At 39.1% G+C, this 25,269-nt stretch overlaps 2 protein-coding genes across 5 annotated transcripts; one reads left to right on the top strand and one right to left on the bottom strand.

Annotated features, from left to right (window-relative positions):
* Positions 1-51: 51 nt before the first annotated feature.
* On the bottom strand, positions 52-12,589 carry LOC104217020 (phosphatidate phosphatase PAH1-like). 4 transcript variants are annotated; one of them, XM_070165535.1, is made up of 11 exons: positions 12,493-12,589; positions 10,563-11,940; positions 9,861-10,471; positions 9,686-9,759; positions 9,203-9,287; positions 2,500-2,586; positions 2,007-2,079; positions 1,162-1,205; positions 939-1,067; positions 744-842; positions 52-339 (listed from the first exon to the last, which is right to left on the bottom strand). In XM_070165535.1, the coding sequence occupies exons 2-11, from the start codon at positions 11,818-11,820 to the stop codon at positions 280-282; spliced, it is 2,520 nt and encodes an 839-aa protein (XP_070021636.1). In that variant the 5' UTR covers positions 11,821-11,940; positions 12,493-12,589; the 3' UTR covers positions 52-279. The 4 variants fall into 4 exon arrangements, with proteins under 4 accessions (XP_070021636.1, XP_070021635.1, XP_070021637.1 ...); XM_070165534.1 differs by lacking the exon at positions 12,493-12,589 and adding an exon at positions 12,155-12,373; XM_070165536.1 differs by lacking the exon at positions 12,493-12,589 and adding an exon at positions 12,155-12,373 and having other exon boundaries at positions 9,861-10,465.
* A 10,361-nt stretch (positions 12,590-22,950) lies between these two features.
* On the top strand, positions 22,951-24,742 carry LOC104244725 (protein CANDIDATE G-PROTEIN COUPLED RECEPTOR 7-like). Its single transcript, XM_009800201.2, has one exon. The coding sequence runs from the start codon at positions 23,166-23,168 to the stop codon at positions 24,468-24,470; it is 1,305 nt and encodes a 434-aa protein (XP_009798503.1). The 5' UTR covers positions 22,951-23,165; the 3' UTR covers positions 24,471-24,742.
* Positions 24,743-25,269: the final 527 nt, after the last annotated feature.

Raw genomic sequence — 25,269 nt, 5'->3', positions numbered from 1 at the left:
GACATGCCATATAATATAATTCGTATAAAGGAGGCACTATTTAGCATAGTGGAAGAGGCGTCAAATGAATTTTTTTATTCCCTCAGGGCCTTATTCTTTAAATGAAATAACAATATGAATTGATTGCGAGTACAAAACTGTTTTTATACACTTAATATGAGACCAAAAATCAATAATGACAGACCTCTTTTTTCACAAAGCTAGAAGTGATTAATGTATAATGGGCTTAATAACATGCTTTCAACTTTCTAGATCAACAAACTTTGTGAAGACAAATCTCTACAAGTAATTGATATCTGAGATGGGCATTTTCCAAAAGTTCCATGCGTTAAAATCTTCCTGCACAGAATGAAAATCCAGAACATTGTGACAAAAATGCTTACATAATAAACCACACATTAATCTCTAAGGTAATCAGTAAATGAAAAGGTGATTTGCAATGGAAAAAAGAAAGAAAAAGATTAACTATACACGTAATATTGTTCTTGCTAACTTGAATTTGTAGACGCTAAAACAAATGAAGAAAATGCAGAAATAATAAAAGGACTGATTGCCATGCATTTGTTGCAACATTGGACTATGTTAAGTATGTTATCAGCGAATTTATTCGATAATAACAGCATGGATCTTAACTCTGCATCGTACTGCTAAATTGTACTATCGATTGTCTTATCTTCTAAAACTAGAATTACGTGCAAACTAACAAAGATGATATTACAAGAAAAGACAGAAGTTTTTCTTACCTGCTCAACCTTGGATGTTGGTGGGAACATGTCATCAACAAGAGTGTGCAATGAAGTATAGGATTTCACATCAATTTGATGATTAATTGATACCTCCCCCTGTAAAGTCCCGCTTCAACATATTAGGCATACAGTGTCGAGTAAATCGATAAATCTTGTAGTCAGAAAACAAAGCATATTGCAGGGATTGCCAACCTTTGGGTTGATTATAAAAATTTTGCCTTTGGGAATTCCAATTTTTCTGTAACTGAATTCATCAGTGTCCCTATTCCCAAAGCCTGCGTAAAATGGGTTGTAATCTTGTGGGAAAAGTGCTTTGATGTCCTGAAAAGTAGAAGACAGCATTAGAATGGGCAACCACCGGAAGATTCAATAGAATTGGAGTCCGCCCAAAGAACTGTCAACTCTTGGTGCATACCTCTAAGCATGCAATCTTGAATTCATGAGGAGCTCTTCTTATAACTGTCATACCAAGTAGCGTGATAAGCAGAAAAACAGATGAGCCTATGTTGTGGAGCTAATTATTGCTCACAAGCATTCTTTTGTGCTCAACGGTCAAAACATATCGAACTGAGAGAAACATGTACTCAAAATATTCATTATCTTACCAGAAAATACACCTAAAATATGCTTAGTATATACTCTAGTAAATTTTCAATAGAGTATATGTTAGATAACTACCAAGTACAGATAGAAAGCAACTTAGCTCCAACAAAGCTCCTCTTTAATTAGTTACATATTTGGGTATGGGTGTGTTCTTGGTGGCTATTTTACTGCCAGGCTGAAGAAGGTAGGGAAATGGATGTAAAAATCAGAGTGTGGAGAAGAAGGGGGGAAAAAATTTAAAAAAAAAAGTTTCAAGGGGTTCAGGCACCCAAATTTGAGTGAAATACATGCACCTCGCCATATCAGCACGAGGTGTGCATGAGATACATTTATGCCAAGAAAATGTGTTTATCTGGTCATTGGCTAAGTTGGAGTGTCAAACCCACCGTTGATGCCAACTTTAAGTGTCTGTTTATATATTTTGCCTTTTTTCTTTTTGTGGCAAAGCAGCATATATGCTTTTTAAAAAGCATATGTGCTCTTCAAATGTAATCGTCTGCAGCAAAAGTCAGTAAATTATACCGTAAAGAAAGACAAAGATTTTGAAATACATTCATCATAGCCAAACACCAAGAAACATGTCCAACTGTTATGCACTGATCAAGCACTTTGATTCAGACTACAAACATGAGGAGACAGTAGAAGGATGCGGCCTACCTTCTCTGTACAATGATGGAAATAAACCGTCGGGAGAAATCACAACAGGTCCGCTGGGTAGAGTTTTTCCATCCTACAGAGCATTTAACATTTGTAGTCAGAGAGTCTGTTGGACAATCAGACCCACAACACAAGGACAAGATGAACAGAGTCACATCCAAGAAACTCAAGGTGGCACATATAGTTGAACGACAAGTACCAGGAGCAAAATGGTTCTCTAAGCCTCTCCTTTTCCTCCGAGAAAACGAAAACGCGCACAGAAGGAGAGACAATGAATAGCAGGAGAAAAAGCATAAGCAATGAGAAGACAAGGCCAAGTTGTGGGGTTATGAGTCAAGCTAATCGGAACACTGTGAGACCAACTAGATATTTGAAAATGTGTAAAGGGAAAATTCAACCAACTGTTTCCCCTGGGATTCCAAAGAGAATGTTACTACAATTCAGAAGCCTAGAACTGGTATGGTTGATGTCTCATGAATGCATATGCTAGTACCTGTTTGAGATTAAATAGGAAATTCTTGGTCAGATATGCTTGAACAATTGCACGCGCACTGAGAAAGAGTAGCTGATACCCATTTTCCTGCAGTTAAGAAGCTAATGCATATCAACACAAGTATCCGTGAGAAGCTATTAAGGGAATTTGGGTCAATATTAGTGAAAATACAAGTGAGAAGTCATTGTTGATTGCTAAAGTCCCACATCGGTTGTGGGCAAAATGTTTATGGAAACTTCACCTATAAAAGGAGGCCTAATGTTTAGGATTGAAATACACCTCTCATTTGCTTTCTTATCTTCTTAAGGCATTTGTATCTTCTCTCTTTAGTATTATTTCACTTGTATTTTTGGAGTGGAATAAAAATATTGGTTGTGTCCGAGGAAGTAGGCAAAATTGGCCGAACCTCGTAAATTCTGGGGTTCTTTTTATTGTTGCTTTATTGTCTTATTTATTATTTGGTGGCTGTCATAATTTTTGGTATAGTAGTTGTCACTCATTCACACTATATACATTTGGCTTCCGCAACAATTGGTATCAGAGCCAAGGTACTGTCTAAGTATGCTCTGTGGTTGCAGCATAGTCTGATCTTCCACATCAGAAAAGATTTATCTTGGTAACTGAGTCAAGGTTCTGTCTGAGTATGCTCTGTGGTTGCAGCTTAGTCTGATCTTCCACACCAGAAAGGAAATAATCTTGATTTGTGTCGTCAGCTATTAAATAATATTTGTGTCAAAGATGGGAGACAATAAACAAGAAGAATCTACATCAAGTGTCAACAATACGTCATCATTGGCATCTTCGCTTATGACAAGAATTGTGTCAAATGCGAAATTTGCGGTCGAAATATTTGACGGGTCCGGACATTTTGGGATGTGGCAAGGCGAGGTTCTAGATGTCCTTTTTCAACAAGGGCTAGATCTGGCCATTGAAGAAAAGAAACCAGATGTTATTGGAGAAGAAGATTGGAGAATTATCAACCGTGTTGCTTGCGGTACCATTCGATCCTACCTTGCTAGAGAGCAGAAATATCCATACACAAAGGAAACTTCTGCAAGTAAATTATGGAAAGCACTGGAGGATAAATTTTTGAAGAAAAACAGTCAAAATAAATTGTACATGAAGAAGAGACTGTTTCACTTCACCTATGTTCCTGGTACCACGATGAATGAACATATCACCAGTTTCAATAAGTTGGTCACAGATTTGCAAAATATGGATACAACTTATGATGATGGTGACTTGGCCTTAATGTTGTTGGCGTCACTTCCTGATGAGTACGAGCACCTTGAAACTACTCTACTCCATGGAAATGACGAAATTTCTCTCAGAGAAGTTTGTTCAGCTTTGTACAGCTATGAACAAAGAAAGCGAGAAAAACAGAAGGGCGGAGAAGGAGAAGCACTGTTTGTGAGGGGTCGTCCTCAAAATCAAACGAGGACAAAGAAGGGAAGATCCAAGTCAAGATCCAGACCCAGCAAAGATGAATGTGCCTTTTGTCGAGAAAAAGGGCACTGGAAGAAAGACTGTCCGAAGTTGAAGAATAAGGCCAAACATAACAATGGAAAGGCCATTATGGATTCAAATGTAGCTGATTGTGATGATTCAGACTTCTCATTAGTTACAACAGAGTCATCAACATCATCAGACATATGGTTGATGGACTCGGCTTGTAGCTATCATATGTGTCCCAACAGGGACTGGTTCGTGGAATTTCAAGAAGGAGAATATGGAGTCATCCACACAGCGGATAACAGCCCTCTTACCTCATATGGCATTGGTTCAATACGATTAAGGAACCATGATGGAATGATCAGAACATTAACAGATGTTCGATATGTACCGGATTTGAAGAAGAATCTCATCTCTGTGGGAGCCCTAGAATCAAAAGGGTTCAAAATCATTGCAGAAAATGGAGTGATGAGAGTATGCTCCGGTGCACTAGTGGTAATGAAGGCTAATCGGAAGAATAATAATATGTACCGCTATCGTGGCAGTACAGTTATTGGGACAGCGACAGTAACATCCAGTGACGACAAAGAGGCAGAAGCAACCAAGCTATGGCACATGCGCTTGGGACATGCTGGAGGAAAATCCTTGAAAACTCTATCAGATCAAGGATTGTTAAAAGGAGTAAAGGCTTGCAACTTGGAGTTTTGTGAGCATTGTGTCAAAGGGAAACAGACAAGGGTTAAATTTGGTACAGCGATCCATAATACTAAAGGCATTTTGGATTATGTACACTCTGATGTTTGGGGTCCTTCCAAAACACCTTCATTGGGTGGGAAACACTATTTTGTAACCTTTGTTGATGATTTTTCTCGAAGAGTGTGGGTGTATACAATGAAAAACAAAGATGAAGTGCTGGGAATTTTTCTCAAATGGAAGACGATGGTGGAGAATCAAACAGGCAGGAAGATCAAGTGTATTCGCACGGACAATGGAGGTGAATACAAAAATGATCATTTCAATAAGGTCTGTGAAAATGATGGCATCGTCCGACACTTTACTGTTAGACATACACCACAACAGAATGGAGTGGCAGAACGTATGAACCGGACCTTGCTGGAGAAGGTACGGTGTGAAAATGATGGCATCGTCCGACACTTCACTGTCAGACATACACCACAACAGAATGGAGTGGCAGAACGTATGAACCGGACCTTGCTGGAGAAGGTACGGTGTATGTTGTCCAATGCTGGCTTGGGCAAAGAATTTTGGGCTGAGGCAGTTACATATGCATGCCACCTCATTAATCGTCTGCCATCTGCTGCTATTGATGGCAAGACACCATTTGAAAAATGGTATGGAAAGCCTGCTGTAGATTATGACTCTTTGCACGTGTTTGGCTCAACTGCATATTATCATGTGACAGAGTCAAAATTGGATCCAAGGGCAAAGAAGGCTATTTTTATGGGAATTACTTCTGGAGTCAAAGGATATCGCTTATGGTGTCCTATGACAAAGAAAGTAATATTCAGCAGGGATGTTACCTTTGATGAATCTGCTATGGTAAATAAGGTAACAGAAGATACCAAACAAAATGAGGGTGCTTCTAAGCAGGTGGAGTTTGAGGGAAAATTTATTTTTCCTACACAAGAAGCAGAGGAGGAAACAAATGAAGATTATCCTCTGGAAAGAAGAGCCAGTAGAGAGGGAGATTCCAACTCAGGAACCTCAACAACAACTTGAATCAATAGCAACCAGCAGGCCAAAAAGGACAATAACAAAACCTGTTCGTCTCATAGAGACAGTTGCTTGTGCAACCTCAATTGTAGCTGATGATGTTCCTACCACTTATAAAGATGCTGTCCAAAGTTCAGAAGAAGATAAGTGGAGGATTGCCATGAATGATGAAATACAGTCCCTTCATCAGAATCATACATGGAGATTGGCCAATCTCCCGAAGGGAAAGAAAGCAATTGGGTGCAAATGGGTATTTGCAAAGAAAGAAGGATTTCCTAACCAAGAAGATGTTCGCTACAAAGCAAGATTGGTGGCCAAAGGATATGCTCAAAAGGAGGGAATTGATTACAATGAAGTATTTTCTCCAGTTGTAAAACATTCCTCCATTAGAATTATGTTGGCTTTGGTAGCACAGTTGGATTTGGAACTAGTTCAGATGGATGTAAAAACTGTGTTTTTACATGGAAACTTGGAGGAGGAAATCTACATGACTCAGCCAGAAGGATTCAAAGTTGCTGGAAAGGAAAATATGGTGTGCAAACTTGAAAAATCGTTGTACGGATTGAAACAATCTTCTAGACAATGGTACAAAAGATTTGACAAGTTTATGTTGCGGCAAGGGTACAAGAGAAGCAAGTACGATCATTGTGTGTATTTGCGCAAGCTTAAAGATGGTTCTTTTGTATATCTTCTCCTGTATGTTGATGATATATTGATAGCTTCCAAGAATTCAGAAGAAATTGATAAGTTGAAGATTCAACTGAAGAAGGAGTTCGAGATGAAGGATTTGGGTGAGGCAAAGAAAATTCTTGGCATGGAGATAATAAGAGATAGACGTTCAAAGAAACTCTGTTTATCTCAGAAAGAATATTTGAAAAGAGTACTACAACGTTTTGGCATAGATGAAAATACTAAGCGAGTTAGTACTCCACTTGCTCCCCATTTTAAGCTAAGTACTACTATGTCGCCAAAAGATGAAGCTGAACAAGAGTATATGTCAAAGGTACCATACGCAAATATTGTTGGTAGCTTGATGTATGCAATGGTTTGCACAAGGCCTGACATTTCACAAGTTGTTGGAGTTATTAGCAGATATATGCACAATCCAGGGAAGGAGCATTGGCAAGCTGTGAAGTGGATTCTACGGTATATTCATAATACTGTAGATGTCGGGTTAGTTTTTGAGCAGGAAGACAATCAGTCTGTAGTTGGATATTGTGACTCAGATTTTGCGGGTGATCTGGACAAACGAAGATCAACTACTGGTTATGTGTTTACTTTTGCAAAGGCACCAGTTAGTTGGAAGTCTACTTTGCAGTCAACAGTTGCTTTGTCTACAACAGAGGCAGAGTACATGGCTATTACAGAGGCTGTGAAGGAGGCAATTTGGCTTCAAGGATTGCTAAAGGAGCTTGGTGTTGAACAAAAAGGTATCACAATTTTTTGTGATAGTCAAAGTGCTATTCAATTAGCGAAGAACCAAGTTTATCATGCAAGGACGAAGCACATTGATGTTCGGTATCATTTCGTACGAGAAATCATAGAAGAAGGTGGAGTCACGGTGAAGAAAATTCATACTACAGAGAATCCTGCTGATATGCTGACAAAGGTGGTGACTGCGGTCAAGTTTCAACATTGTTTGGATTTGATCAACATTGTTGAACACTGAAGATTGAAGATGAAGACACAACCAAAATTTGTTATTGAGAGAGAATTGAAAATGTGGAATTTTGCCAAGGTGGAGATTTGTTGAAGTTTGGCAAAATGCCAAAGTCCCACATTGTTTATGGAAACTTCACCTATAAAAGGAGGCCTAATGTTTAGGATTGAAATACACCTCTCATTTGCTTTCTTATCTTCTTAAGGCATTTGTATCTTCTCTCTTTAGTATTATTTCACTTGTATTTTTGGAGTGGAATAAAATATTGGTTGTGTCCGAGGAAGTAGGCAAAATTGGCCGAACCTCGTAAATTCTGGTGTTCCTTTTATTGTTGCTTTATTGTCTTATTTATTATTTGGTGGCTGTCATAATTTTTGGTATAGTAATTGTGACTCATTCAAACTATATACATTTGGCTTCCGCAACAGTCATAAATGTTCAGCCTCATTTGTGTCAAACACTCATGCTATCACATATTAATGCAATAAGAAAATGGAAGAATGCAAAACAAGAGAAGGTAATAAACAACAACTATAACTAACCATACTTCCTACATCTTACTCTTTGACCCAACGTTCGTAATGAAGAATATGCAGTATGTTTAAATCAACTAAACCACGACACAACAGGTGAAACTCGAACAGATCTTACGTTAAGTGAAAGATAAATATGTGTAGAACTGTGTGACCACCTCTAAAAGCTTAAACTGTTGAGAGTGAACACTTTTATCTACGTATTTTAGATCTGCTAGATGTCCCCTCACATCCGAAAATAATTCTTTTATTGCGATAAGCAGGTGAAAATGTTTTTGTTGATGAGTAATGGTGAGCACAATAGTTTTTCTTTTTTCTTCTTCAAGTGCTTTAAGCAATTAATGATCTCATGAAAGTTTTATATTCCTTTCTTTGAATATGTTTAGTTACACTCAAGTCAAGTCTTATCTCTCTAGCGGAACTTTTGATTAAATGTCATAGGTATAACACTATAGCCTTTTGCAAGACCATCTGTCAGAAGTCATAGGCAGAACACTACAGTCTCTTTCATTTTGCAAGACCATCATTCTTGAATTGCTACATTCACATTGGTCACACTCTCCAATTCTAAAAGCATTGAATCAGTTCCAAATGATAAAGACAAGGTTTATCCATCTCTTGTCAAGTGACCTCATGAAAATAATACCGATACACAAAGTCTTCCTTAGCAGATGCAACTGAACTAGCTGTGAAGTATGATCTACAATTAATTTGACCTTTAGACAGTATGGGTAGTAAAGGTCAAAACATTAGAAGAATCATATTTAGACACATATGGTGATAAGTTGGCAAAAATTATAGCATAAAGCAGATTCCGCGACACGGTTTACACAGAAATTTGGAGAGGAATTCCCAAGAACTGCTTATTTCCTTGAGGAATGGCGTCTCTCAGAGGCATACTGCATGGGACTTGATACATATCATAAAATGTACGTAAAGAAAAGTAGAGACAGTGGTTATCGTGATATGGTGGTGTTGATGAATAATCTTAAGCTGATTCTTAATGTGAATGTTGTCTGAAATGGATAAGAAAACTCATCTCCCTGTAAGTAAAATCAAATGCACTAACTTTTGCATAACAAAAGAACTTATTCTGAAAACCAGATTCTTAGTCCTCAAATAAAGCCACATTCAACTTCGGCATATAATTATCTACTTGGAAAGTGTGGTCGATAAGCTATTTGGAAAATATATTGCTATATATGTGTCCTTGTATATGTATACACACAAATACACACACATAAATACATAGTACCCCTGTTTTATAGAAATAACGAAATATATAGATGTGAAATCTCAAATATGGATCAGAGAAAAGAAGTACCTTGATTGCAGAGAAAAGTCTGGCAGTTCCAAAATGTGTCCAGTCCTTCCCAACCAAAGGCATAAACTGACCAAGAACATCGGACCTGGACATGAAACATGTACCTCAAAAATATGTTACTATCATATATCCACATCCATATTCAATTTTAACAGGAACATAATATGTGGATTATTATTTTTTACTTCTTAAGAAAGAACAGTATTCAACCAATGCCTGAAGTTCTGCTAAACTAGTACAAAGCACAATTCATATGCTGTCGAAAACTCTGAACAAGAATCATTCGATCGTTATGCTGCAGTTCAAGAAAATAAAAGTTAACAACTCCTTCCTGATTAATGTGACAGAGCTCCTATTTTTACACATAAAATCTTTAATGCATTCAGAGGGGTTTATAAGTCATGTATGCAAAAGACAATCTCCTAGATGCATGTAAAAGCTAGTATGAATCTTAAAGGTCAAAATTTTGGTGCAAAATCTTACTTGGTAATAGTCCCATCAACATCAGAAATTACAATTTGTGCATTCCACTTCCACAAATATATATGGGATTCGACCTGTTTCAGAAAGTTGCTTGAGCAACCAAAATAAGAGTGCAAAAAATACAGTAGACCACATCATAAGAACTAAATATTTTGAGTCAAGAAAGACGACAAACCTTTTGCTCTCCCAGGACTCGGGTTGAGAAAATGAAGGTTACCATATTCTGCCCCTCCTTCAGGTTCAAAGACGTGATTTGACCGGAAGTGGGAATATTTGTTCTCACAAGTTGCTCCTGAGGAGATTCCTTGCCTCCTTGTGTGATATCTGTTGGTTCTATAGGCTGGTACATTGAGCTAGATGCAGAATCAACAAAGACCTCTTCATTTGATAAATTACAGTTACTGTCCTCAAGTGTCTTAACCCTTCTAAATGGATTTGGCCAGAGAGTCCATCGCCGCCCAGAAGCAACCGAAGAGATCCCACTATTATCCTCTCCTGATTTTGAGATCTCCTCCCGTTCCACAGGTATGATTTCAGCACATTCAATAGGCAATTCCATATCACATTCGGCCATGCCAAGAATGATAGGAGCAGCTCTATCCCACGAAAAATAGTTTCCTCGAATTCTGACAACTAAATTCTTGTTCTTGATTATGGATTCTGAAGAACTTCTGAATTCATCCTCAGATATGCGATTAGCATCAAAGGTTTCTCTTGCAGCACTAGAACCCATTCCAGCATAAAGCAAGTTGCCACAAAGAGATATCTCTACTCCTGTAGCTATTACTAAAAACGAGTGAAATTTATGAGAAGTTGCAATAAATCAAAGACTAAATGTGAAGCTCACCCTACTTTTGCGTGAATCAGATTTTTGTACCTTTGAGAAAAGCTTCTATAAGACGCTTCGAATTTTCACATTGAGAACATTCATCTAGTTCTTGCTGGACACTTTTTATTTCTTCAGCTGCTAAAAATACATCATGCTGTTCCTCTGGATGTTTATCACTAACAGCCTGATGGTCTATTGAGCCATCAGAACCATTACAATCCATCACTGACTCACATTTCTGAAGGGTTTTACATTGAAGCTTTAAATCTGGTGAAGGAGAACTGCAGGGACGGTCAGTACTAGGATTTAACAAACTGTTGTTTCCCAGTTTCCCAGGACACTTCTTCTCTAAATCGTCAACCCCTTCCAGAATCTTCACTGGAGAAACATTATCCTTCTTATTGCCAAATGATGTAACCTCCACATGGCCATTTTCCTGGTTCTTCACATCCAAATTTACTCTAAATTGACCATCTACATCAGAAACATTTAGCTGGTGCTCAACCGTATTGCTCTCGTTCTTCACATTGCACGCATCTGCAGGAGCATCGTTTGGGGTCTCCTGATCACTCGAATAATCATCAGCCCATGTAGCTTCACCTGTGATGAACTCTGAGTTACCATCAAATAAATCTGTCCCCTGACCAGGGCCTAGATTAAACCTAGGCGTGTTTAATTTGACATCTTCCACATTCCTTTCCGATGATGAGATGGGTGCTGTCAAGATATGGCCATCCACACTCACCATCACAACTTCAGAACCGGGGTCCTGCGATTCTAACACCTCATCTACATTATCCAAATTCTCATATCTGCTGGAACCAAATTCCACTAGCTCATTACCCAATGTCACACCTTCATCTCGCGATGGTAAATCAGCTTCATTAGAATCATTATTATCATGTGTGGACAGAGCACCATCCGTTATACTTTCTCCGTTGTTAACTCTATCAAGATCACTAGCATTCACTTCCCCTTTTTGACAATCAAAATCCTTTGAATCCCCATTTGTTTCGCTCTCATTACCAGTAGAAACCTCTCTGATAAAATATGCTTCACCTGAATTATCAAGGTACATGTGAAAATCAGCTTCTACGCCATTAACTTCAATTCGGACAACTTTTTCTGCCCCTTTAAGGACACCCTGAAATTTCCCGAATCGAACATGCCAAGGGGTGCTCCTAAAAGTCCCATCCTGCTGCTTCACAACAATTATGTCAACAGCTCCACCAAAAGGATGAAATGGAGTGGCAACTGAGTACACACCTTGTGTTATAAAGCTGCTAACTTTACCAACAACATTCATTTGCTTCACCCTAACAATGTAATTTTTTCCTTAAATCAAAAAGAGCCTTAGGACGGTCCAATTAATATTGATCCCAGAATTCAGCGTGGAAAACACAACTTCCAAACTTAACAAGAACATCTGCATGCAACAAATAGAAGCAAAATTATGTGTGATCATACATGTTACGGCAAATTACAGGTCATATTAAAACCTCCAAATGACATAACTTAACATCTATAAGCTTCATAATACAAAGCACAAATGAGAATTCATTCTCTAGAAATGCATGGGAATCAAGGTTTCTTGAAAATACAACCAAAATTAATAGAATAACTAGAATCTAGAAACTTACAGATTGAAGAATGTGACAAAAATATAACCCAGAAAATCTTCAAACTCCAACTATAAGTGGATCAATTCGAAATTGATCTCACCGCTGAAAGGGGTTGGAGAAGGAAGAATTAAAACAATACCCGAAAATACTTTTTCTCTTGACTTTTTGGTTTTCTTATTTTTTTTACATATATATAAATAAGTCTTTTTTTCTTTTTGGATGGACACACATATAAGTCGATATATGAAATGTCACGTCAAAGATTTTATGCAAAAGCTTTGAAGTTTGTATTGATAATGAGAATTGGATGAAATTTTTGGAAAACCAACCAACCACAATCATAACTTCCTACTTACCTAAAAATATAAAGACTCGCAATTCCAAATTCAGAAAGATTTCTGCTTGTTGTCAGAATGATTAAATAGCTCATCTTTTGAAGGATTATTATTCCTCAAATGCTCTTTATATTCACGTTGAAATTAAGTTCAAACAAGCCTTTTCATGGTAAAATAGTACTTTGGAAACGGTTGTCCAGGCCAACAAAATTTATAATATGGTTTTAAGGATACATAATTCGCTTAGCATATATTGAGAGAAAACGTAAATTGATAATAGAATTAACTGCAAATATAAATGGAGCAAACAAAACAAAATGTATAGCTTTAATCCTTAAGCTAGACTGCCCTCGAATTAAGTGTATATTTCGCCGGAAAGTATAAACACAGTAGCAAGAATATTAAGAGCTTAAGAATAAGAGAGTATATTGCTTTTGTGACGTGAATATGATCCTTACAAAATGATTAGAACCCCATTTATATAGTAGAGAATCCTACTTATGGTACAACTCTAAATACATAAGGAAATATCATGATTGGCTAAATGTCCGGTCTTGACTTGATACGTGCCGAGATTTTCGCCACGATCCCTGCCCGGTCACGGATATCTCGATCTGTTATTCGACTTGGCAGACTTCCTTCAACCTCGCTTGATCTCTACCCCGTCTGGGTCTCGATCTTGATCAGTCATTGATTCATGAGCTTAGCAATCCATCTCTGTGCCATGGTCTGATACAACGCGAGGCCGAGCCCTGGTCTGCCACCCTGGTTTTGATTAGTCACACAAAATTAGAGAAGCCCGATTTTGACTGTATACAAATAGTCCCCTCATTTTTTGGAGTGTAATGACAAGAAACGAATTGAGTCTTTGAACTTCCCCTCGATTTATCATGACGTAAGCATCGTGACGCAAGCGGCAGAGCTGACCGAAACGTCCCGTCGGTGCAGTTTTCTAGGCATTTAATGCGCGTCAGTTGACGGTCGGCCACTACCAGCCTTGAACCGTCGTTGTGATACCAATAAATAGCCACATTCTCCATTCTTTCAAACTTTACTTTCAATCTTCTTCATTCTAATCTTCACAGTTCTTTGCCTTCCCCAGATCTTTGAGTTTTCAGTTCTCTGAGTCTTCTCACTTGTTTCATCGCAAAATATCCAAGCGTAACTCCTCCGTCTTATTCTTCTCTATTTATAAGAATGGCTAAGACCTCAAAAATTATCCCACACAAGGAAACCACTTCTTCATCAAGGCCTGCGGGCGCCATAGCCGCGGCGGAACCTCCCTTACAGGACTTCGTTTCGATAAAGTGCCCCACTGCTGCCGATTTTAATATGGAGAATACACCCTCAACACCGAGTCAATGCGAACCAATGTCGAAATACATATTCACAATTATCGAAGGTCTTCTCGAGAAGGTGAAAGAGGAGTGCAACTGGGTAGGCAAAGATGTAGTAGTTCCTACCCCCGAGGAATCTATCACCACTTATGTGGAAGGGTATCTAAGTGTCTATACTTACCCCTTCAAGATAGGTCCTTTAGACCCCATCATCGTTGCCTTTTTCAAGAGGTCCGACGTCACTCTTGGCCAAATCCATCTATCATTCTAGAGGATCGTGATCCTCCTCCGATTTTTTGTAAGCAAGATCGAGGGGCTTCCTTTTACCCTCGATCACCTTATGCGTCTCTACAACCCCCACTTTATCTTGGAGGTTTGATTAAGCTTTACCGCTAAGCCACCAAACCCTCGTTCTCGAGCATAGATGAGACCCGAGATCGAGGTTGGATGGGTCGATTTGTCCAAATAATGAACTCGGACCTGATCCCTACCGAGGACATGTCGTTCCCTAAAAAATGGAACATGAATCGTAAGTATTGTTTTGCCTTGGATATCTATCTTTGCCATTTTACTTCTCATCTTCTTTCCTCATCTAAGTTTTTGTGTTGTAGTTGTGGTCGTCGTGCCGGAAGTGATCCCCGACCTGAGGCAATGGGTCGAGGGCTTAGTGTTGCAAAAGTCTTATTTTGAGCGCACTTGGATGGAGTTATCAAAGGGTCACTGGAGGCCCGTAACCACGGTAATCTTCTTTTCTTAGAACGGTTTCCATTCGGGCTTCGCATTGGACTTACTCATCTTTTTCCTTGTGTAGGCCTCGGGAAGGATATAGCGTTGAGGCCCCCATCTGCTGAAGAGGAGGCACTTCTTTCATCATTTTCCCCAAAGCAGGGCAAACCAGAGGCTCCGAGCTCTCTGAGCCCAGAAAAGAAAAAATTGGCGAGGAGGCCCCGTAAACCTAAGAGGAACGTCATCTGCCTGAATATGGAGTCAGTCCAACAGCTGAGGGATGAGGCTAAAGAAGAAAAAGACTCTGGGCTGGTGACCGGCATGCAAACTGGCACTGAAATTCAAAGAACTATTGGGCCGGCGGGAACTCAAACTGCTTTACCTTATTTTGACGAAGATAATGAACCAGAAAAAGCTAAAGATGATTCAACTTGAGGTGAGAAGGCTACCGAGGAGGCGGTCGAGGCTAGTGTAGAAACCACGCTCGAGGCTTCACGAAATGAAGCCAGAGCCCCAAAAGATTTACTTGGGGCAATAGAGATTGGAGATTCCCCCCCCCCCGTTGCCTTCATTCTCTAGTTCGACGATCAAGGATGCTCAGGCAATGGAGACTTGCCACGGTAAAGGAGTCCATGAAGTAGAAGACCCTTTTTGTGGCTACTTTATTGAGATGGAAGATGTCACCGGTCTGGGTGACTTGGATGTACTGAGGAAGAGCTAGAGTGAGGCTTCCTCAAACTTTAAACTAACCAATCAATTCCTGGTCCCCAATGTCGATCCCGGGCGTAAGCGGTCACTTGTCATCTCGGCCCCGAAGGATGCTCGGGTTTTTTTGCCCTCGTAGGGGTGGATAGATATCTTCGATGCTTGGTCACTAAAGAGGACCAAGCTAAAATGTATGAAGTGGAAGTTGCTTGCTTGTTCAACGAGGCCCCGCATGCTCTGAATCGGGTAAGTTTAAGGGTCATTCTATTACCTTCCTTTTAAAACTTTTGAATTGTAGATGATATTAACACTTTCTTCCTAACTTGCAGGCTTCGGTGCTGCATCACAAGGCCTTCCTTCAAATCTGAGAGGAGCGCAAGGCTGAGGTTCAAGGCCTCACTGAGAAATGTGATACCTACAAGCTTCTCAGTGAGAAGCTTTAGACAGATTTGGTGACGGCTCGAGATGAGCATGCTAAAATGGCCAAGCAGGTATTCCGAGTGTTTCATGATAGTGAAGATGAGTTGGAAATAACAACTAACTATCTAATTCTGTAGATTCGACAGAGGCTCGAACAAATCAAGGGCCTTCAAAAGCAAATAGATGAAGTATGAGCCGGGGCTGACACGTTCAAGGGGTGCATGGATATCTTAGCTTCACAAAAGGAGGTCGTCCATGTAGAGCTGGAGTTGGCTGAGTCTCAGCTTTGGGATGCAAGGGAGAAAGCATTGGTTCAGGCAAAGAAGGTCGAAGAGCTTCAGTCCTATTGAACTTGGCCAAAGAGCTCGAGGTGGCCAAATCTGAGGCGACCGCGACCAATATTAAGGCTTAGGCTAGTGCGACCCAATACAAGGCTGATGTTGAAGCCAACTTAGCGCAGGCCAAGAGCATGGTGGATCATACGAAGTGGCAAGCTCAAAGGGAGGCCCTTGAGGGGGCCCTCAATCAAAGCTTTGATAAATCTGTTGAAATCGAGATTGCCAGGGTAGAGGAAACAAAGCTCAGAAGCTAGTTTTTCCCGAGGAAGACTCCGAGAACTTGAGCAAATCTGGTGGTGGAGAAGATTCTGAGGGTGAAAAGACATCTACCGATAAGGATTGTGCTACTTAGGCTTTGTGCTTTTTGTAATTTTTTGCTCTTATTTTGAGGCTGATCGGTCCTTGTAAAGAACTCTTAATCGGGGCATATGGCCCTTGTAAAAAGATTATGATGAATAAGCAAAACCTTTTACCTTCTATGGCTTCTGAATCTGTTATCTTTTTGTTATTTCATGTAAGGGTCAAAATGCTTTAGCATAAGATTATGAGGTTGTGTTTGAGGATCCAAGGTTTGGGATGGTGAGGACCGATAATTAGCATTGCCCTCCGCCGTTTTAAATTGATGGACCTCGAATGATTGTTGAGTTTATGTAGCCCTTAAGCTTAATGGTCGAGTGAGGACCTGCTCGAGCTCTCAATAAGGTATCCCTTAGGATTTCTAGCTAGTGAGAATAATTTCTCGTACTCGAAGTGAAAGTAGCCCTTATGCCTTTGTAAATTTTTATTTGGCCGATCTGGCCTTTGTAAAACTATCGTTTAAATACATATATAAGGCTTTCCACCCTTTTCGACCTTCAAAACTTTTTCCCTTTGTTTTATCATTCGTGTTCACAAAGGTTGTAATGCCTTAGCATGAGATATGAGGTTGTGTTTGAGGGTTCAAACAAAACCTTGCTTTTATTGCCTTTCTGAGTTAAGGCATTATCGGGGTTCCATGTTACCAAAGTTTTTTCCCATAAATATCTTAAGTTTAAGATTTTGCTGAGTGTAGCCTTTAGAACCAGTTGTGAAAGAATTTTTTCTTTTTCGAAGGCCTGTTTTTATTACAAATTTCGGAGTCTCCGAATCGTGTTAAATCGGTTGTAGCCTTTGAGTTCGGGTGTAGCCCAGTGAGCTCGCTTTCCCGAGTTATCCAGGCTTGCTTAAGATAATAGTCCCTGAGTGAGTACGACCATGGCCTTTAAAATTCGAGGGTTGTCTAAGAGATCTTATGCCCTTGACGTTCAATGGATCGATTTGTTCGAGTTTTTATGGACAACAATCCCCGAGTATTGGAGTGACTATCTGAACTCTGGTTGCAATCGACCCTTGGGCTCATTTTTGTAATAGATCGAAAGTATGAGGTTGTAAATTGGAAATTTTTCCAAGACATTAAATAGTTGCAAGGAAAGTACTTCTCTTTATTTTTGTCAAAAATAATCACACATGTGTACATGTTTTATGTCAGGGCTCGGGCAATCTATGTGGGCACGGTTTGTTTTGACCGTTTGGCCCTTACAATAAATCCTACCTATTGTGACCCCTTCATTTTGAAATAAATTCCTTGCTAGAATAATTTAATATCCGAGGGTAATCCCCCCAGTATTTGTATACGGTCAAAATTGGGCTTCCCTAATTTTGTGTGACTAATCAAAACCAGGGTGGCAGACCAGGGCTCGGCCTCACATTGTATTAGACCATGGCACAGAGATGGATTGCTAAGCTCATGAATCAATGATCGATCAAGATCGAGACCAGCCATGATCGAGACCAAGGCGGGGTAGAGACCGAGCGAGGTCAAAGGAAGTCTGCTAAGTCGAATAACATAAAGCCAAAATATCCGTGACCGAGCAAGGATCATGGCAGAAATCTCGGCACGTATCAAGTCAAGACCGAACATTTAGCAATCATGAGATTTTCTTTTGTATTTAGAAGTGTACCATAAGTATAATTTCTCTACTATATAAAGGGGGTTCTAATCGTTTTGTAAGGACCATATTCACGTCACAAAAGCAATGTATTCTCTTATTCTTAAGCTCTTAATACTCTTGCTACTATGTTCATACTTTACGGAAAAATATACACTTAATTCAAGGGTAGTCTAGCTCAAGGATTAAAGCTATATATTTTGTTTGGTTTGCTCCATTTATATTTGCAGTTAATTCTATTATCAATTTACGTTTTCTCTCAATTTGTGCTAAGTGAATCACATATCCTTAAAACCACAGTATAAATTCGATTGGTATCCGTTTTTAGGGTAAATAGTTTGGCTCCCACCGTGGCGCTAAGGATAATAGTGATTGCCTAGTACAAATATTTGTAACACACACTATTTTACGCTTGTTCTTTGAAGTGTCTTTGATTATAAGATCAAAAGATGTCAAACTCTCAGTCAACCCCTCAACACATTGACAATGATCTCAGCCACCACGGTGAGAAAGAGAACATTGCACCAGGAAACGTTGCACCCCATGCTGGCCTCGATGGAGTTCCGGCTGCAGACCCAATCGATGTCGGTTCACATATAGCCATAAATGGAAATGTGGTCGTCGATCCCAAAAGAAGCATACGTAGGGGTACCCAATCAGCTACTCAGAATGCACATGGCAGCGAAAATGGTGGGATTAACCTGTTGGTAATCTTCGAAATGCTACAGGCCCAGCATGCAGCAATAAGTCAGCTCCAAAATCAGAATCACACACTGAGCAGGGTCGAACTCGAGCCGTCCCAAGAAGTTGTGCACAGGGTCGAATCAACTTTGAGAAAATTGAATGAAAAGGAATCAGAGACCAATCCCACTATCCTAAAAATGCTCGAAGAGTTGATGAAGCGAATTGAGATAGGGGAAAAGAAGATCGAGGAAATGATAAGAAGGTGGAAACCTATAACTCTAGGGTCGACCGAATCCCGGGGGCACCACCAATATTGAAAGGACTAGATTCTAAAAAGTTTGGTATATCCAAGATTCCTGAGTATAACGGGACGACTAATCCAAATGAACACGTCACCTCGTACACGTGTACCATCAAAGGAAATGACTTGGAAGATGACAAAATTGAATCTGTATTGCTGAAGAAATTCGGGGAGACTCTATCAAAGGGTGCCATGATATGGTATCATAACTTACCGCCTAATTCTATTAATTTGTTTGCTATGCTTGCAGATTCTTTTTTAAAGGTGCACGCCGAAGCCATTAAGGTTGCAACAAGAAAGTTGAACCTTTTCAAGATAAGGCAGAAAGATAACAAAATGCTCATGGAATTCGTATCTCAGTTCCAAACGGAGAGAATGGATTTGCCTCCGGTCACCGATGACTGGGCTATTCAAGCTTTCACTTAAGGTCTCAACACTCGAAGTCCCACAGTTTCACAGCAGTTGAAGCAAAATTTGATCGAGTATCCAGCTGTTACTCGGGCCGATGTACCTAATCGATATTAGTCAAAGATCAAGGTCGAGGATGATCAATTAGGGACTCCTTCCAGGTCCGTTTATCCTAACAGGACCGTGGATAGAATCAAGAGGGATATCGACCGAGAGACAAGGTTGAATAGAGATCGATATCAACCGTAAAACAGGGACCGTAGAGGCAGTGGGTCTGGACGAAACTTTGCACGGAATAAGAGGAGAAACGATCGAGGTCAAAGTTCACGGGGACTCATGAGTAAGGATGGTTTCAACAGGGATGTCGGGCCCAAAAGAGCTCCATGATTGTCGGAATATATCAATGTAGATACAGTCAGATCTGAGCCAGTGCGGCCACAGTCCATTTTGTGCGGCCAGCACTGACCCCACAGGGGTATTTTTATCCAGTTTTTCCAGCCTAGTATAAATAGAACATTTTACTATTTTTTTAAGGGGGCGATCAGATCTGAGAATAGAAGAACAGCTGCGCTTGGTGTTGTAACCATTTTTGGCATATTTATTTCCCATTAACAATAGATTGATGTAGTTTCTTCTTAATAATTAATTAATATGTGTAGTTCTTCATCTATTTCTTCAGTTTCTTCTTTAATTATGTGTAGCTAAACCCATTAGTTAGGGTTGTGGCTCAACCCTAGTGTGAGTAATTGGTGGGTGTTGCCATCTAGGGTTAGATTGACTATGAGCGTTTGTTATTTGGGCTGATTTTATGATTTAATTTAGAATTGGTGGTTGCAAACATTGATTCAAGCTTTGTGGGTTTAACTCTTCTTGAGAAAGAGAGTCTATGACCTCAAAATTGACCCAACAAGGAATTGGGATGGACTCATGAGAAATGATAATCCCAATTAACGGGTTAAATCTCGAGAGAGTAATCACCCTACTTGAACCCTGGTTGCTTGGTCTAATTTGCCAACCCAATTGGTCTCGAGAGAGTCAATTGGGTAAAATCACTCTCTCTACCGAGAGGTGTGAGAGTGGGTAAAATTGTGCAACGGTTATAGCATAAGCCCCAAATAAGTCAATCGAACCTAAGTAACATCTACCCGTCAATTAGTCACCAAGGTAATGCCACGACCCTAGTGCTCTTCCTTCCTATTAATTACAACTTAGCAATATTCTCCTAGCATAATCTAGCTTTAATCCGTAGTTTTATAATAGTAGTTATAAAAAAAAAAACTCAAAAGATGTTTGAAGTGGCATTAGAAGCACAACCGCAACTCTAGGCTAGACAGAAAATACAACACCACTACTAGCTCCCTGTGAAAATTCGATCCCGGACCTCTATTCGGGTAAAAGCTATTGCGATCTGCTCTTCCTACCATAGTGTAGTGTCGTGTCGGCAGCGATCAGTGACCTAACATCCCACCATTCTAATTTGAAGTGAATTTATTTACCCCCTAAAATATTACAACCAGATTCAGTCCAAACTGTGTTTTCCACGCGCTGGCAGGTTGCTTTTTTACATTTGTTTTCCATTTTCCTTCTTTTTTCAGTTTCAATAGAACCTTCATCCCATACCTTCCCTCCCCCAAAACCCCCAAAAAAAAATCATTTTATCATTTCGTTCACTTCTTCCTTCTATCATCTCTTTCTCCCTTTCTACGCTAAACATCACAGACCTACGACCTCTCTCCTGCGAAATCCTCTTCCTTGGGGTTTTTTTGGAGGTGGGAAATCCAAGAACTTAGTCCATATTTATCAAATTTTTATTGATTTTAGCGGATTTGAACAGTTTTGGGTTAATTAATTTCAATGCAAACGACACTTTCTTTGGTAGGTACTATAGTTTTCGAAAGAAAACCCAATTGGATAAGCTCCAATTTCAACTAAATATGACTTATATTATGCAAGCCTTGAAAGTTATGGAAGTTTATTTCAATGGGCATAGAGGCATCCCTGCTATAAGCCCAATGATGATATTTACGTTGTTCGATAAATTGAATCAAAACAGAGATTTTGTTGGAATCCAATCGAGTTTTAGTAACATGGTCCTTGATTCATTGATGGCGAAGAAGGTCTTTCCAGGTGGGTTTCTTGGTAAGGGACAATATGAATTTTAGTGGTGACGACGATTTTCCGACTGAACACCGACCAGATCTTGATCAGACACTAATGATTTGGTTGGCCATTGAAGACCACGAACATGGGAAGACAATTAAGGAGAAGAGAAAAAGAAAGAAAACAGTGAAGAATAAGAAATGAAAAAATGAAAAAGATATCAAGAATAATTAATTAAGTCTAATTCGTTGACAACATCTATCACAAAGATGACACTTGTATAGTTAAGTTAGCTTTTAACTTTTTTTCTTTCTTTTCACGCGCATGTAAGAGTTTGATAACACATTCTTTGCCAAGTCAGCTCTTAGGGAGGAAATAAATTCACTTCAAACTAGAATAGTGGGGTGTTAGATCACCTGGAAAGTTTAAGTGTGTAAATGATTTTTCCAAACAAGTTTAATGGGCAATTTATGCCTTTTCTCTAAAAAAAAAAAAGAAGAGATGAACATGCAAAAGAATGGGATTAACTTAGTGGGTGTTTGGACATAAGAATTGTAAAATTTTTAAAAAGGGTAAAAAAAAATTGAAGTAAAAATGGTATTTGAAATTTAGAGTTGTGTTTGGACATGAATAGAATTTTGGGTTGTTTTTGAAGTTTTGTGACTGATTTGAGTGAAAACTTTGAAAAATAGCTTTTTGGAGTTTTTCAAATTTTCAAAAATTTCCAAAATGCATCTTCAAGTGAAAATTGAAAATTTTATGAACAAACACTAATTTAAAAAAAAAAAAAACTTTTTAGAAATAAAGATTTTTTTTATGTCCAAACGGGCTCTTATACATTAGTATAATCTCAATAGGGTTTCATATTGTTAACAAGTTCTCTTTAAAATACCCTTGAGTCTCATTTGGACTTTGAAAAAAATCTCGAGATGTGAAACTACAAGACAACTTGCACTTAACTATGGACAACTGGACATAATTCTAGAAGGTAAAATACAGCAAGTTGATACAGGTTTATGTTACCAACAATATTTAATATTTCTAACATGTGTTAAATTAGGTGCTAACTAAAAAGGATAGAACTAAATCCAATTTTAAACTTACCATTTCCTGCTGGGAATAATCAAAATTTAGTAACATATTACTTAGTTGTTTCAAATCTCAAGGTATACAGATTCAACTGTGATGTAAATTGTTAGCTTACATTTCATAACTCTTTCTTATTCTCGTTTATATGATATGATATGATATCATTTTTTTTTTAAGTTTCCACCGAAAAATAACACCTTTTTATATTTAAAAATAATTTAATTTTAACTCTCATCGGTAGCTGGCATGCCTTTGTAGTTTTTCAAATATCTCATATTTACAATGTGGTTTGACCTTATTAGGATAATAACTTAAATTTCCTTTTTTATAAAATGCCAAAATACTTAATCTCCTTATAACACATTGGTGGGTAACTTCAGAATTAAGACTATTGTTTACTTTCCTTCAAACTAGATCCAGATCTAAGGCCTGAAAGGTTAATTCCGTCATTTCCGAATATCTTCCTGTAAATCTTACTCTATTCATTTCTTTTCGTTCTCCCCTTACCACTGCCAAACTCCCCTCACATCTCTCTTCCTCCTATCCTCGCCGGCGTTGCCGTTTTCCTCCGCCACAGATCACCCATTAATCCACCCCTCGCCGGCGTTACCACTTCAAAATGACGAAATTACTCCTTCTCCTCCCGCTTCTCCTCCTTTGTCTTGTCTCATTTACCACTGGCGAGATAAAAAACCTCAAAATCTCCTCCGATCCACGTGCTATGATCCTCTTCGAGCGGTTCGGATTCACACATACGGGTCAAGCCGCAATCTCAGTCTCCTCTGTCTCCGTTATCTCCACCTTAGCTACGCCCGACCCGTCGCGTCTCGGATTCTTCCTCTTATCAGAAGAATCCCTAATTCAAGTCCTCCTTGAGCTCCAACAAAACCCTAATTTCTGCGTTCTCAAATCCAATTTCATCAATAACCTCTTCACTTTCCGCGATCTCTCGCCTCCACCAAATTCCTCATTCAACCGATCTTACCCCGTTACTTCCCCCAATGAATATTCCCTCTTTTTTGCCAATTGTGCCCCTGAATCAAAAGTGTCCATGGACGTCCGTACAGAACTGTATAACCTTGATAATCAAGTGAAAGATTATCTTTCAGCTGGGCTAACTCAGCTTCCCACGTTGTACTTTCTATTTTCGTTTGTTTATTTTGGATTTTTAGGGTTATGGTTGTATGTGTGTTTCAATAATAAGAAATCTGTGCATCGGATTCATATGCTTATGGCTGCTTTAGTTGTAATGAAGGCTTTGAACTTGGTTTTCGCGGCGGAGGATAAGCATTATGTTAAGGTTACTGGAACTGCACATGGTTGGGATGTGTTGTTTTACATTTTTCAATCGATTCGTGTTGTTCTGTTGTTCACAGTGATCGTTTTGATTGGTACTGGGTGGTCGTTTTTGAAGCCGTTTTTGCAAGAGAGGGAGAAGAAGGTGTTGATGATTGTGATCCCTCTTCAGGTTTTGGCCAATGTGGCTTCGATTGTGATTGGGGAAACGGGTCCGTTTATTAGGGATTGGGTTACTTGGAATCAGGTGTTTTTGATTGTTGATATTGTTTGTTGCTGTGCTATTATCTTCCCTATTGTTTGGTCGATTAGGTCGCTGAGGGAGACATCGAAAACTGATGGAAAGGCTGCTAAGAATTTGGCGAAATTGACTTTGTTTAGGCAGTTTTACATTGTGGTGATCGGATACTTGTACTTCACGAGAATTGTTGTGTTTGCGTTGAGGACGATTGCGGCTTATAAGTACCAATGGGTGGCAAATGCTGCCGAGGAGATAGCCAGTCTGGCGTTCTACATGGTGATGTTTTACATGTTTAGGCCAGTGGAGAAGAATGAGTACTTTGTTCTTGATGACGAGGAAGAAGAGGCTGCAGAGTTGGCTCTTCGGGATGAGGAATTTGAGCTGTGAAGTTGAGATCTCGTGGAAGGTCTCCTCCTGTCATTTTATACGGTTTGCAGCCTAACACTGTGAGTTCACTGAAGTGATAGTTAGGTTTGCTGGGATGATATATCATTTACTGTTCTTTTACTTTTTCACTTTTATTAAACAATATTTTGGGTTATTGTAGTAGCACTGGTATCATGGAACAGTTGTTTCATTTTTGGATATTGTAAGTTCTTTCGATGAAATTACTATGTAAACCTCATTTTCATGATACAGTGGTTTATCATGGTTTCCTCCTTGTTGGTCCTTTTTCTATTCTTTCGTCCATCTAAAATTGTGTAGTTGAATATGAAATTGTTAAAATGTGTTGTTTTCCATTGAGAAATTTTGTATAGTTGTGAGTGTAGATTGTTTAGTTGACGATAATGACTGCTTGGTGTATGCCTTTTTCTGTGTTCTATTGTTTGCGTCATGCTTTTACATCACTCCTGACTGGCCAAACTTTGTCCACTTATATGACTGTTAGGATGCCAAATAATCCACCTTCCTATGAGTGATATAATATCTGTTGACCAATGTCTTCTCAGTTCATTTTAGGAGTTACTGCCTATTGGCATATTGAGGATCAGAACCAGAACTGAGAGAAATGGTCTTGTTCACTTCTCGTCTGTCTATGTGGACAACACCAAAGATATGTCAAAATTGTTCATTGATCGTGATTTTTATAGTTCTTGTGCTTGGTACTTGTGTTGCTTTGCTGAGGTGTTGAGCACATGATATCTTGTGGTTGTCCTAGTTATTAAGATAGTTATGGGCTATGCAT

The sequence above is a fragment of the Nicotiana sylvestris genome, chromosome 12 (genome assembly GCF_000393655.2).
Source record: "Nicotiana sylvestris chromosome 12, ASM39365v2, whole genome shotgun sequence".
NCBI lineage: Eukaryota > Viridiplantae > Streptophyta > Magnoliopsida > Solanales > Solanaceae > Nicotiana > Nicotiana sylvestris.
This window is presented reverse-complemented; position numbering and strand designations above follow the sequence as displayed.

What these genes read in the sequence shown, in the direction of transcription:
- LOC104217020 (XM_070165535.1), bottom strand. Translation starts at nt 11,820, where the DNA reads ATGAATGTTGTTGGTAAAGTTAGCAGCTTTATAACACAAGGTGTGTAC. An exon ending in TCAAGATTGCATGCTTAGAG is followed by an intron (nt 1,068 to 1,161) that starts GTATGCACCAAG and finishes TCTACTTTTCAG; the next exon opens with GACATCAAAGCACTTTTCCC. An exon ending in CAACATCCAAGGTTGAGCAG is followed by an intron (nt 340 to 743) that starts GTAAGAAAAACT and finishes CATTCTGTGCAG; the next exon opens with GAAGATTTTAACGCATGGAA.
- LOC104244725 (XM_009800201.2), top strand. Translation starts at nt 23,166, where the DNA reads ATGACGAAATTACTCCTTCTCCTCCCGCTTCTCCTCCTTTGTCTTGTC.